The sequence below is a fragment of the Pseudophryne corroboree genome, chromosome 6 (genome assembly GCF_028390025.1).
Source record: "Pseudophryne corroboree isolate aPseCor3 chromosome 6, aPseCor3.hap2, whole genome shotgun sequence".
NCBI classification, from domain to species: Eukaryota; Metazoa; Chordata; class Amphibia; order Anura; family Myobatrachidae; genus Pseudophryne; species Pseudophryne corroboree.
Window position 1 is genome coordinate 305,060,526 of NC_086449.1, and position 14,664 is coordinate 305,075,189.

At 37.6% G+C, this 14,664-nt stretch overlaps 1 protein-coding gene across 3 annotated transcripts in view; it reads right to left on the reverse strand.

The window, feature by feature from the left end:
• Positions 1-382: 382 nt before the first annotated feature.
• THSD4 (thrombospondin type 1 domain containing 4) overlaps positions 383-14,664 on the reverse strand; it is a 1,279,073-nt gene continuing 1,264,791 nt past the window's right edge. For all 3 annotated transcript variants that reach the window (XM_063926205.1, XM_063926204.1, XM_063926207.1), the window contains 3 exons: positions 10,649-10,828; positions 5,366-5,510; positions 383-1,204 (listed from right to left, as the gene is read on the reverse strand). In XM_063926205.1, coding sequence (XP_063782275.1) covers positions 1,062-1,204; positions 5,366-5,510; positions 10,649-10,828 — 468 coding nt within the window. In that variant the 3' untranslated portion in view covers positions 383-1,061. The remainder of the gene's footprint in view (positions 1,205-5,365; positions 5,511-10,648; positions 10,829-14,664) is intronic.

Genomic DNA, 14,664 nt, shown 5'->3' on the forward strand with positions numbered 1-14,664 from the left:
GAACTGTCCCAGAAATTAGGGACAGTTCATAACCGCAGTCTAGAAATGTAAGCACACATAAATGTAAGTTTGTAAACACAGTAGAAAACATTTACCATTCCTGCATTTGCAACTGCATTTGTCATGATGCTTAGATTCTAGTTTCAGTGCTAATGGTTTCCATTCTTTTTGCATCCACCTGGCCATATTTCATATTTAATATTAGATTCACACTTCTTAATAAATTGTATGACTATATGCTGAGAAATTGCATGTTCTGAAATATTGCAAGTCTAAAACTAAAATATTTAAAGTATGGTTCTTTTTGCATGGACGGTATATGCAACAGGAAAGGGAGAGAGAGGAAGCGAGGCACGGGGAAGATATTTGAAATATTCCTAGCTGGAAGGTATATGAGCTTTTATAGTTCAAATTTATACAATAATTACAATGCACTCCAGTGGGCAGCCTCCAACATTACAAACTGTTTACTATAACAGATTTATATATATTTTTTATATTTTTTACTATTTATTAAGAAATTTACAGATAGCCCAACATACTGTTTATTTCAACACGTTCCATTGTATTAACATGAACCATAAGACTGCAGCATTTCCATTTTATATATAAAATCATTATTTACATGGTTGTTAATCCAACATCCCAGACTATTATTAATCTAGAACCATTTCTTGATTATATACAGTACATAAAATACCACAATAACCCAAGTAAAAAATAATAAAAATAACAAACAAAAAAAGAGATGCCAACTTCGTGCCTCTTAATTTGGCTCCTCTTATTTGCCCAAGGTTGGGGATATTATTGCTCAAACAGTGTATACAAAGTCAAGTTTAAAACTGTAATAGTGCTCTGAACATTTTTCTGTCCATATTATTTAAGTAATAGGTCAAAATATTGCTATAAAAGTGGTGGTGGATGAGACAGACAGATCAACTGAAGTCCTGTTTGTAGTAAAATGAAGAGTTCATACTGTACAAGCCAGAGGCAGGGAGTCATCAGTCACTGTCATCACTTCACTGCTGCCTCTTGTGCTTGGGTAAAAGACTCAGTAGTTGTTATCTCCTTCCTATGAATCCTGATTGTCGTTTTGCTGCTTTCACACAGGAAGCACAACATGCAGTCTTGTAATAAGCATACACACAAAGCCTGGCCTGTACGACCACGTTGCAGTTGTAGTATTTGTCTTTGCATGTTTCATCTGTTTAAAAAGAAAATAACAATTATTTTTGGGCTCTGAGAGAACTGTGAAAAGGAGGTATTTTCTCTTTTTTCTACCCTTGTCAAGCTGAATAGCAAGGCTGATTTCCTGGGGCCCCCTAACCCTTTTACAAAGACACCCTTGGCAAAAGAATGTATTTTCCATGTAATGGTATGGGGGGCACCTTTCTACGTTTCCAAGACTATATATGGGGCACATTCCTCTGACAAATGTCTTTGAAGCCTAACAGCTTCACACTTTTAATGGCACATACTGATGAGGTCATCAGCAGCTCCAGGGGCTCTCCATTATGATACATTGCCACATGAAATGTGTTCCTAATGTATAAGAGTGAAATAAAATGCCAGACTGAATGCCAATGACATTCGTCCAATTGATTGCTGCCATCCTTCCAATCTAATTCAACCTTATCTCAAAATCCTTTTTGCTTTGATTTCTGGAGCATAAAATGTCTGTTAATTGTATCTTCTAATTAGGGAGAATGTAACTTGGGGTTAAGACTTTAAAAGCTACATTATATCTCTAGGGCAAGTTAAGTATTCGCAGAGAACGATGTAACTCATGATTAGAAAACTTTAATTGTAGTAGATTCAAGAGTAATGCATGATTTTTTTTGTTTTGTTTTTACTTTAAATTGCTAATTTTATTGTACAGCTATGATAGTTCAAATGCATTTGTTCAAAATAAACATGTTTTATTAACCAATAATGATAAATAGTGAAGTCATATTGTACTTCACAAATTGTGTCAGACTTTGTGAGTTGCAGTTTTTTACTCACAAGTTACCAATATATTCCAATTCCCCAGTCAATTCCCAGAATCTTGGACTGCTATGTACCTCATTCAGTTGTCAAAATACAAGTACATCCCTTCTCAAGTGAAAGAACTCACCAACAAATGTCCACTCTACACCCTTTTAGTGCAGTTTAGTGACCTCAATCACCAAAACAAAAATCCCCTTTTTGCATTGGTATTCCACACTGAGTGCAGTCCACATATGGAAAAGAATGCCATTGTTCTGCAATTTTACTGCTGTAAAATCTGTAATATTTCTGTGCAAAACTATTTGCTTTCGTAGACATCTAGACAGTCTGTTATCTCACTGCGGTTTTGTACATTGAAGTTACTCCTATGCGTCTTGCTACATAAAGAAACCATTCCCACCAGAAACTCTAGTATAATATCTTACGTACAGTAATCTAGTTTCTGACACAATACTTATTTAATCCACATAATTATAATATTTTACCTATTTTGGAACAGTAATAATATAGGCAATTCAAGCAAATTCCCCCATTTGTCATCCATTAAATATACAGTTTCTTGCTAAAGTATTCACCACCCTTTGTATCGTTCATGTTTTGTTGCCTCAGAACCTATAATTAAAATGGATTGTTTGAAGATTTACATTATTTCATTCACAGGACATGGCTGAAGCAAACAACAAATAGGACAAAATAACAAAACTTCAGCGTGCATAACTATTCACCCCACTTAAGTCAGTACATTGTAGAACCACCTTTTGCTGCAATTACAGCTGCAAGTCACTTTGAATAAGTCTCTATGAGCTTGCCACTGGGATTTTAGCCCATTCCTCAAGGCAAAACTGCTCCAGCTCCTTCATGTTGGAAGGTTTCCACTTGTGAACAACAATCTTCAATTCTAACCGTAGATTCTCAACTGGATTGAGAGCTGAGCTTTGATTAGGCCATTCCAACACATTTAAAGGTTTCCCCTTAAACCGCTCGAGTGTTGCTTTAGCAGTATGCTTTGGGTCATTGTCCTGCTGGAAGGTGAGCCTTCGTCCAGTCTCAAATCACAGGCAGACTGAAACAGGTTTTGCTCAAGAATATCCTTGTATTTAGCACCATCCATCTTTACCTCGACTCGAAACAGTTTCCCAGTCCCCGCTGCTGAAAATATACCCACAGCATGATGCTGCCACCACCATGTTTCACTGTGGAGATGGTGTTCTTGGAGTGATGGGATGTGTTGGGTTTGCACCAGACATAGCGTTTTCCTCAGTGGCGGGAAAGTTAAATTTTAATCTCATCAGACCAGAGCACCTTCCTCCATACATTTGGGGAGTTGTCTACATACCTTTTGGCAAACTCAAAACGTGCCTTCTTATTTTTAACATGAAGTAATGGCTTTTTTTCTGGCCACTCTTCCATAAAGCCCAGCTCTATGGCGTGTACGGCTTATTGTGGTCACATGCTCAGATATACCAGTCTCTGCTGTGTAACTCTGCAGCTCCTTCAGGGTTACCTTTTGTCTCTGTGCTGCCTCTCTGAATAATGCCCTCCTTGCCCGGTCTGTGAGTTTTGGTGGCTGGTCCTCTCTTGGCAGATTTGTTGTGGTATCATGTTCTTTCCATTTGAAGATGATGGATTTGATGGTGCTCCGGGGGATCATCAAAGATTTGGATATTTTTTTGTAACCCAACCCTGACTTGTATTTTCTCAACAACTTTGTCCCTGACATGTTTGGAGAGCTCCTTGGTCTTCATGGTGTGATGCCTCTTGCTTAGTGGTGTTGCAGCCTCTGGGGCCTTTCAGAAAAGGTGTGTTTATACTGACAGATCATGTGACACTTAGACACAGGTGGACTTCATTTCACTAATTGTTACTTCTGAAGGTAATTGGTTGCACCAGAACTTTTGAGGGGATTCATAGCAAACAGGGTAACAATTTTAAACTTTTAATTTATAAAAAATATTTTTTAGATACATTTTTCTCATTACACTTCATCAACTTAGACTATTTTGTGCATATCCATCACATAAAATTCAGATTTAAAAAAAATTAAATTACAGGTTGTAATGTAACAAAATAGGTAAAACGCTAAGGGTGGTGAATACTTTAGCAAGGCACTGCACCATCCATAAAATGTACCATTAGCTGGCTCTTCATACTCTCTTTCAAACAGTCGCTTGATTCCCATTTAAACACTTTAAAAAGTGTTTGGTATAGTTAATCGATTCTTAGGAGGAATTTCAAATCAGAGTGTGGTTTTGTACCTATGAAACCTCATACCATAGTAACCTATTTCATATTATTATCTGCAGTCTTATACAACTAAAGACCTGCTAGATATTGACCTGTGCGATGCCCTAATCTCACTCCTTTACAGACACATAGTGGGACCCATGCAGAGTTTAATGCAAGTCAGTTATACAGAGCACATATTGGGTGCTTTCACACTGGTAATGTCTTGGACAACTATGGGCAATGAAAGTTGTATGCAACACTGAGGCATTTCCACTTGTGGCTGAAGGGGCATAACTGAGTGGTAATGAGGAGTTTGCCATAGTTGCTTGCTGTGAGTGTATGCATACGTAATATTGCTTATATCTACACAGATCTCTTGCACCAAGAAGAGAACTGGTGCAGGTACTAACTGAGAATGGTAGATATAAAAACAAGTTTAAGGATAGTGGCAACATGGTGGCAGAGATGTATAACACTTTGCATATGGGCCAATGTATATATGTATTTCCATACATGCAATGTGGAAGCATTTACAGTCAACTCTGCTTCAACCACATATTCATTAGAACATATCAAACTTATTATTTTTACCACTTTCTGCATATTTAAGCAAATTCCTTTCTTTGTCACTAGAGAGGACATCACCCTGTTCCATCTACTCCCTAAATGCTAAAGAAATATTTCTCTGCCGTTTTGAAGCTCTTTCACACCTAAAAACCCATATTCAGCCTAAATTCTAATGCTAGTAATGTGTGTGATTTGTTAATCCATAATGACAGGTGGTACTTTTTCAAGAGCGCAAGTTCAAAATACTTACTTTACATTTACATTACATTGCCAAATGCGCATTAGCCATAACATGTGCGACTTTACCCCTTATAACTAATGGATACCATATACAATAAAAAAAAGTGTATGAATGTGTAAAAAGACTATGATAAAATGTAGTACTGTGCGGCTTAAGCGAACCATAGACGTTTATGTGCGCTGATGTGTAACTCATGTGAGTTACTTTGTCAGAACATGTTATAAAGAGATTCACATGGCTATGCTGTACACATAACTTATTTAACATACTGTTAAATTCAGCAAATATAAATTTATTTTCTGTTATTTGGTATCAATGCGGTTCTACTAATACTGTAATTACCTATTTCTGGAATACAGTCCTGTGGATTGCATGTTTCTGTGTCTTCTGGTTTAAGATCTGCTTCACACGTATCACTGTGTGACATGTCATCGGCCAGGCATCGGACCTCGCGCACTCGGAAGCCACCTTCACAAGATTTGGAGCACTAGACATTGAAAGGACATCAAAAATGTAGGATAAATTAGGGAAATTTAATTGTTACATAATAAGTTAGGCATATTGGCTACTTTACAATGAAATAGAGGGTATATTTGTAAATACTAATATTTCATAACTATGTATATATTTAACGATATCCAGTCATTAGGTTGACACATGAAAAGGTCGACATGAGTTTTTCCCATTTTTATTTTCATTTTCTTTTAACATTTTTATACTTTATGATTCACGTGGACTATGATTGAGAATAGTAACCTGTGCCAAGAGCAGCAGTAGCGGAGCGAGGCAACTTGCCCGAAGCATAGCAAGCGAAGTGAGCTTTGCGAGGTGACACGGTGCACTAATTGGGGTTCCCGGTCACTTTACGAAGAATACGACACCAAAAATATATGAAAAACTCATGTTGACCCTTTTCAATGTCGACCTTTTCCATATTGACCTAATGACTGTGTTGACCTATTTCTGGTGTTGACATATTAACTGATGACCTAATGACTGTCAACCTAGTTACTGTCGACCCAATGATCCACACCCATCATATTTAACAATAGACATAAATGTTTGATTAATACTATTGGAAAAAACTATCTGTCTTGGTATAATGAAGAAAGCAAGTTCTAATCACCCACAAGGTACAGAATACAGTGACCTATAGACACAACAAGTGTTCCAGTTAGTGTTAGTGTTTATACAGTACTAGAAAGACAACATTTACTTTAGTGAAAGAGAACCCTCTTTATTCTTATGTGATAATTTATATTTAAAAGATTACTAAATCTAAAATACAATTTATTTGATATACAACTCAAATTAAAAATGTATTAACAAAGTTGTTAATATTGAAAATTTGGGAAAGATTTCTGAATAAAATAAAAATTCTATTTGTATCAATCTTAATCTTCTTAATTCTATTAACACTACATTTAGAACGTGAGTGAAATTAAAATGAAAAAGTATTTAAGATAAAAAGAATTTATTCCTAGATAAAAGGGCACAAACAAACAAAAAAAGTAGGATCTTTGATGGTACAGAACATGTTATAACTTTAAGGTTATTGTGTATTCATATTAGATCCATATTTGATGTTTTGGAAATCCTATATTGTGGTTCTTTCCTACTGTACAATCTAAGTCAGTATGCTATCTATGCTGAACAAAAGAGAGTTGATTGTCAGTCCTTATAAGTGCAAAAGTATATGTAGGCAACTAATTAATAATTATCCAAGATGTGATCAATTTGTTGGACAAAGAAATACTAGCCAATGTTTGACTGAATAATGTGTAGAAGTAATTCAAGGTCCATTGTCAAAAATAAAATATTTTATGTATGCATAGTAACCTCTTTAAAGTCCTACTGTATCATTTAAAGAAGGGAGTTTTTCTATTAAAGAATTTGTGCTCAAACAGCAGAAAGAGCACTTTTCCGAGCTTGGAGAGTTTAGTAATGTCAACAGTCATTACAAGCTTGATTAAAATACATTGATATTTTATGGTGCTGTAAAAGTTACTTGTATAGAAGCCTATTTAGAGTAAAATGTACAAGAAAAGCAATTGACTAACATAGATACTTTTCCCATGTATATAGGCTTTCCCCTGAAAGCCTCCTTATATTCCAACAGGCTTAATGCTAATTTTTCCATAATCTTTGGGTGTGATGCACTCAAATTGACAAGAGATATGATGTCACTGGGGGGAGGGGGGGGTGCAGGACACACTGGGTGAAATCATCCAAGGGGGTAACACCAAAATAGTACAGCTGTTCTGTTATTTTGGTGTAATTGAGCAGCAACACTCTGCAGAGACGCCTGGGAAAGGCTGGGTGCTGCCAGAACCCAAGACAACCCCCTAGAGTGGTGATAATGCAGTCATACCCTCAAAATATAACACATCTGAGATCATGGCTTCACAGGCATGAGGTCCCACCCCCTGTCACGCACACACAACCACCCATAATGACACCACTGAGAAGTGGATATCCGTTTTTACGTAAAAGGAAGTATGTGTTGGCTACTGTAGTTTGTGTTGTTTGAAGGTATTCACCTTGTTTGGGCAAATTCACATTTTGCTGTTACAACATACTGTAATTGAAATGCATTCCCTTTAATCAATACAAAGAACTCAATAAGGAGTGAACTAGAAATATAGTCCAATCATTTGTCAAAAGTAATTAGGAACAAAAAAATCTGAAAATAGGTGATTTCATTAATACTAAACATAGACAGAGGGTTGTGACATAGACAGAGGGTTGGAGGGGGAGCAACCTCCCCCCCGTTTTGAAGAAGCTTTGAAAATGGTGCCTTCAAAAAGGGAACTAGTTAGTGCAGGGTTGCCCAGTTGCCACCTAATGTTTTTCTTTTGCTGGGTACAAGGGACTGAAAATGGAGAGCTCAAGGAGGGGTAAATGGATTGATGGTGCTTGTGGCTGTCTGCCGAACAGATGATGCAGATAACTCTTCCTTCCCCTGCAGGGGCCATGTGGGGTATTACTGTCACCTCCCTGGTGGTCTATCCTCTTTAAGTGGAGACTTTTACCTGTGGTTGGATAAAGTCCTCAGAAGGTCATTTCCTTTTTTATGTACCAGTGACCATGGTTCACAAAGAAGGGCAGCAACAGGTATGTTGCACAAGAGGGAAAAATGTCTATAGTTTAGGGAAGTTAATAAGTATAAAGAGGTGAGTTTTAAATTGATTTTATTATGAGAGTGAATGGTAAATGTCCTAATAGAGTTAATTAAGGTGTTGGGGTTACACCTTTTAAGGTATGTTTTTTTTATTACACTGAGTGAGGTAATGAGGGAGTTAATGAATTAATCAATAATGTGAGGAATTATATTACGAGGGAGTTATTGATTTAAGAGGCTAATTACGTTTAATAGGGTTGTTGCAATGATGCTGGAAAAGTTAAATACTTTTGAGGAAGTGTTAATTAGTGATGAGGGGATAATTTGTGTGGCAGTCAAAAAATGTTCTTTATATTATATAGTGATCTCAAAACTGCTCTGTGTAGTGTACAGTCTCAAGAATGCTCTTTTGTACTGTGACGTGGTCACGAAAATATGTTTTGTATGGCAGGCACAGAATTCCCTCTGTGTTGTATGGCTGTCACTGCAATGCTGTGTGTACTTTATAGTGGTCACTGGTGGCTCTGTATACTGTATGGTGATCACTGGGATTCTCGGTTTACTGTAGGGGGAGTTATGGCTCTCTTTATACTGTTACTGTAGTAAGTGAGTGTGGGGTGGTGTTAATATATCAGGGAGATGCAAAAAAATGTATGTAGATGTTAATATTTGAATTTTTAAACAATGGGACATGAGGTGCTATTTTCCAAACTTGCACTTCTCATGTCAAATACTGTGCACGTCACTGGGTGGAAGATAGTATTCTTGCAAACCACATACAGCTCTTCTGGACAAGTGCAACAGTGAAACCTTTTGGGCATATCTCAGATGCGGATGGTATATAATAAATTCACCCAAAATTGCATTGTAATAATTGAATACATGCAAGGATGTATTAAATATCTCATGGACATAGCTTGTGAGAAAACTTTGTCCGTGCAAATTACTCCCCAAACGTCTTATGATTTTTTTCTCAAATAATACCTTGATAATGTAAACATGCATGCACCACCGTGGGCGACCATGATCCCCCAAAACCACCACCACCTGCACAAAGCTTACACTTACCTGCAATTCAGAAACAGTGATCTGTGTGCTGCTCATGAGCTTCAGTCATATGATCTCCTGCTGTGAAAACTGTGATCAGTACACTGACCAGAGATGCCGGGACTTTGCAGCATCTTAGCTTACTTTACTGATCAGATGGACCAGGATCACAACAGCAGCACAGGAACAGATGACGGAGCAGACAGATCAACGATCCCTGGGTGTAGGTAAGTGGGGTGTTTTTTTTTGTTTTTTCACACAGTAATCAGTCTGTGGTCTGTCAGACACATATGGCTGATCACAGTAAGGAAAGGTTGAGGTAGTCTATGGGAACTGGAGGGAAGCCCTAATAACGAAACTTGAAGATAACGTTATTATCATAGGGTTACCTCCGGTATTTTTTCACAATTGGATTTTAGTAAATCTGAAGCAGATCACATTTCCTATTACAAATATGGGAAATGCAATCTGCTTACTAAAAAATGCAATATTAAGAGCTTGGAGGAGAGTTTTGCAAACTCTCCTCCAATTGCCCTTTAGCACATTTTGGTGATACTAAAATAATGTGAGAAGGATATGAAAACACCCTATTCACATTATTTTCCTAAGAATAATATTGAAAAATATTGTATCGCCCGTCAGGCAGCTTGGTGGCGGGTCCCTATGTGTGTAGGGTCCATTAGAGTTATGCACATATCTATCCACTCCACCCCCCTAACCCCCAGAGTTCATACTTAATAGAAGCACCTTTGATTACCATTATACCTCTATTTAGGAAAGGGTTTATCAGTTTTTCACATCTAGACACAGCATATTCCTCTTGGCAAAATTGCTCACTTCATCCGGTTGGATAGTGCTTATTGGTGGACAGCAATTTTAAAATATTTGTACAGATGCTCAATTGGATTTGAGATCTGGCCTTTAACTAGACAACTTCAGCTCATTAAAATTATTGGTGGTAGACCACCCCAGTGTAGCATTTTCTGGAAGTTTTGGGTCAATGTCATGTTGGAAGATAAGTTTTCCAAGTGTAGACTGCAGCAGGTCTTCCTCTAGGATTTCGCTGTACTGTGTTCTATTCGTTACCTCTCTAGTTTAATGAGATTTTCAGTCCCTGTCATAGAAAAGCATTTGCACAACATGATACTGCTACCACCATGCTTCACTCTAAAAATGGTGTTATCACTGTGATGTGCAGTGTTAGGTTAGCATTAAGCATAGCAGTCAGCATTGTGGATGAAGAGTTACATTTTGGTGTCATCAGGCCATAGAATCTTTTTCCACATGATCATGATGTCCCCTTTTTTTTGTTTAATGTAAAGCCTAGTATGAGAAACAATATTAACATAATTTGCAGAACGGCACTTAATTCTTACATACATCACTGCTGAAAAGTGTGAGATACAGGATACAAATATACTTAATCCAAAAATGCTAACTAAAAGTAAACCACTTACTGCACTCCAGTCAGTATAGAACCATTTTGTGCCGCAGGATTTAAGATGGCAGGACTGTTGGTTTGGAGGTCGCTCCAGATATGAACATTCAAGAGGCTTCACAACTGTAAAACCCTCAGCTGTCTTCCGAATGCAAATTACATCTCTTTGCTGAGTTCCCGTTCCACATTCAACTGAGCACTATGGAGAAGACCAAAACAGTCAGTGCACAAAGCTACGCCAAATATTGCATGAAGTTGCATTCTAATATTCATGTTAGGAACTTAGGACAATGGACAAACTGTACATGAAAACTTTATTTAAATGAACTGATAATATAGTCCAGGGGTGGCCAACCAGTCAGAGCCAAAGAGCCAAAAAAAATGCATTAGGTAAGTCAAAGAGCCGACATCGAGCGAAAGGCACACATGCAAAAATGGGGTGTGACCTTGTGCCTTCTAGGTCACTCCCCTGGTATAAAATACATTGAAAAAAACAGATCCAACATAAGATACATTGAAAAAGCCACTTCCACATAAAATAATTGTAAAAGCCAGATCCACATAAAATATATTGAAAAATCCAGATTCACATAATACACTTCAGCTCCCCCAGTTGTCACTCCAGCCAGCACCCTCCTGTCACTCCAACCAGCACCCTCCTGTCACTCCAGCCAGCACCCTCCTGTCACTTCTGCCAGCACCACACCCTCCTGTCACTTCAGCCAGCACCCTCCTGTCACTTCAGCCAGCAACCTTCTATCACTTCAGCCAGCACCCTCAAGTGTCACTTCAGCTTCCCCCAATCCATGCCATTGCAGCAGCCTGTTATGTGTCCTCTGTTTGCTGGTGGGTGTCTCATCTCTAGTATCTGGCTCCCTCAGTTCTAAGTCCCCGTAGTGCTGCTGCGTGTTTTTCTGGAGAGCAGTGGTTACCGGATCTGTTGTGGTCTTGTGACTTTGTGTGTTAGGAGACACATTTGAAGAAAGAAAGAGCCGCATGTGGCTCAAGAGCCACAGGTTGGCCACCACTGATATAGTCAATACATTTTTTAATTTAGGTGCAAATATGAGTAATAATTAAATTAATACATTTCTAGATACTAATCACTTCAAACCTCTTTGGTGCAGCTCTCAAACAATAAATGTGGATTATTGAGACCTAAAATATAGTATTAATAAGAGAATTACAAAAGAGCGCATAAATATTCAATACAAGTAGATTTAATGTGCAATGATACACTCATCAACTCCCCTAACTCGGTGGACTGAGTTCTGAACAGTGCAAGACAGATTGCAACCGGGGTGAGTCTTCTATTGCAATCCAATTGATGGCACCGGCTGTTGCACATTATCTTCCGAGTGCATCAGACAGTGAGACACTTACTGGAGAAGGTCGAGCATAATATTGGCTTGTCTATGATTTTAACCAATCACCACCTGTTACATACATTGCTTTTCATTATTGGGAATCTATGTTTGCTGGAAACAAATAACCAAGATTCTTCTATATGAAGTTCAACCTTTTAAAAGTTATGAAATTGTTACAGTTCTCCAGATAAGGACTGATACTTCATTTGGGGTGAGATACTGTTACCCGTATATTGGAGGAAACATAAGTCCTTTTGAATATATAGAGCTGTATTTTTGCACTTTTTGTATTCTTTAATAGGGGATTGCTTTTAAATATTTTATAGGTTGATTGTATGATTGCACATTGATAATATAGTCGCCAGCAAGTGTCCTTGGTGAACTTCAAGTAAAAATACAAATAAAACCTAAAAGTACATATTAAACATTAATTATTATTTTTGTAGTTAAAATAAGTGTCTAATTCCCAAAAAGTCACATGATCCTCACGATGATTAGATATAAATGTGCCAGATTACAGGTTGAATTTTTACTAAAAACAATGACAAAACAAATAGGAAGAGATTTTAACCATTGTGAAAAATATAAATTGTACTTTGTACCCTTAATGATATAAAAATTTAATTAGGGTGGTATTTTTCCAGCAGTGCATCATTTTATTGCAGCTAGTGCTAGCGAGCATAAAATTATTTTTCATTTTCAGATTTAATTTCTTTTTAAAAATATATAAAGGCTTGTGTGGGTTTCCTCGGACTTCCAAAAATATACTGGTAGGTTAATTGGCTCCTGACAAAAATGAACCCTAGTGTGTAAGTGTGTACATATACTGCACATGTGTTTACAGCAGAATAGATGGGCCAAGTGGTTCTTATCTGCCAACAAATTCTATTTTTCTATGTTACAATACTTTTAATAGTTTTGTGCATGAAGCAAAGTTTGTGTACATTGAACAGTAAGAAAGCAAAGGTGTCACTACCTCCAAAGTGCTTTGGATTTTGGAATATTTTGGATATCAGATTTTTGGATAAGGGAAACTCAACTTGTACTTTAGCTACATTGTTATCAAACGGGCATATTTATCATACCTCTCATTTTTAATGTAGATGTGATAAACATGTTTTAGCCAAAATTAACAATGTGAAAATTAATATTTTCATGCATATTTACTAAAATGCTCTTGTTAGGAGATGGGCTTTGATAAGAGCCCATACTGGCAAAGTCCTGGAAGCACTATGATATGGTAACACTGTCACACTACTTCCTAGTTAAGGTCACTGGCAGCCAATGCAAATGCATGACCATAGGTCAGTAAAAGCATCACTAGGGACCTCTCTATTATAGGGTAACGCCATCTGGAGATGGCATTATCCTATAGGGGACAAGATTCAGAATACTTTGCATTTCGAAGCTTGGTAAATCCTGCAACTTCTCTGCCGTCATAGAAATGGGGTCTGCAGATACAGTTGGAAATGGAGGGGGAGTGACCGCAGCAGATATCAGAGATATCTGCTATAAACACTCCACAGTACATATGGAGGATGCTAAATATTTGCAGCTCCTCCCCAAAGTTTCATTAAATATTTGTGGAATATTCCCTGAAATTTTTGATGATAAATAGGCCCCAAAGTGAGTAGCAATACAGCTTCAAGATAGCAAACTCTGCATCATGTAGCATAGGAAAATGAAGGGGGCAAAATTAAAGGGAGGCAGGGATAAAATTACTAAACAAAGTAGGAAGCAGGTTTGTAAGCAAAGGAATTTATTATTTGGTTATTATGGAGAGAATATCATACTGTATAAGGCAGAGGTTCTCAAACTCGGTCCTCGTGGGCCCACACAGTGCATGTTTTGCAGGTAACCCAGCAGGTGCACAGGTGTATTAATTACTCACTGACACATTTTAAAAGGTCCACAGGTGGAGCTAATTATTTCACTTGCGATTCTGTGAGGAGACCTGCAAAACATGCACTGTGTGGGCCCACGAGGACCAAGTTTGAGAACCTCTGGTATAAGGCATCTTGTAAAGGTGACAATAAAGGGGATAGAGTATAGATTGTAGACATCTTTCTTAGAATGATATAAAAAAAATCTGTTGCAGATCGATGTGTTGTGAAATTAAATAATGTGCACCAGGCCAATCATTTTAGACATTTGTTTCATTGCATTACTGATTGGAAATTATGTGAAAGCTGAATGTTCAAGCAGCATTTAGATTACCTCTGTCAATTATCATTATTAGCAGGCTGAGCTAGATGCAGCCAAGCAGTTGTTTCTCCCTGAAGAATACCTACAGAAATTCTCAATTAAAAAGGGGCACATCTGTCAATACTTCCAATCACCCTACAGTGTTGATCCCTTTCAACATTGCTTGCAGCAAGTGAAAATCAGGATATTTTATGCCACACTTAAATGATGAGGCTACACTAACAAATTGGTAGTAGATTAACCTTTTTGCCAAGAATACTGATTATCTGGGGCTATAGAAAGCCATGGCCTACCACACAACTCACAAATCCATTTAGACCGAATCTTGAGCTGTAAGTCAGACCTCATTGTAAAAAACTAAATTTTCCTTTAAGGTACTTGGTGGTGTAGAAGTGCCTGTGTTGCATGGCTGCTACTGTAATGTACCTTATGCATTAATGTTCTTTTTCAGCAAACACCTTGG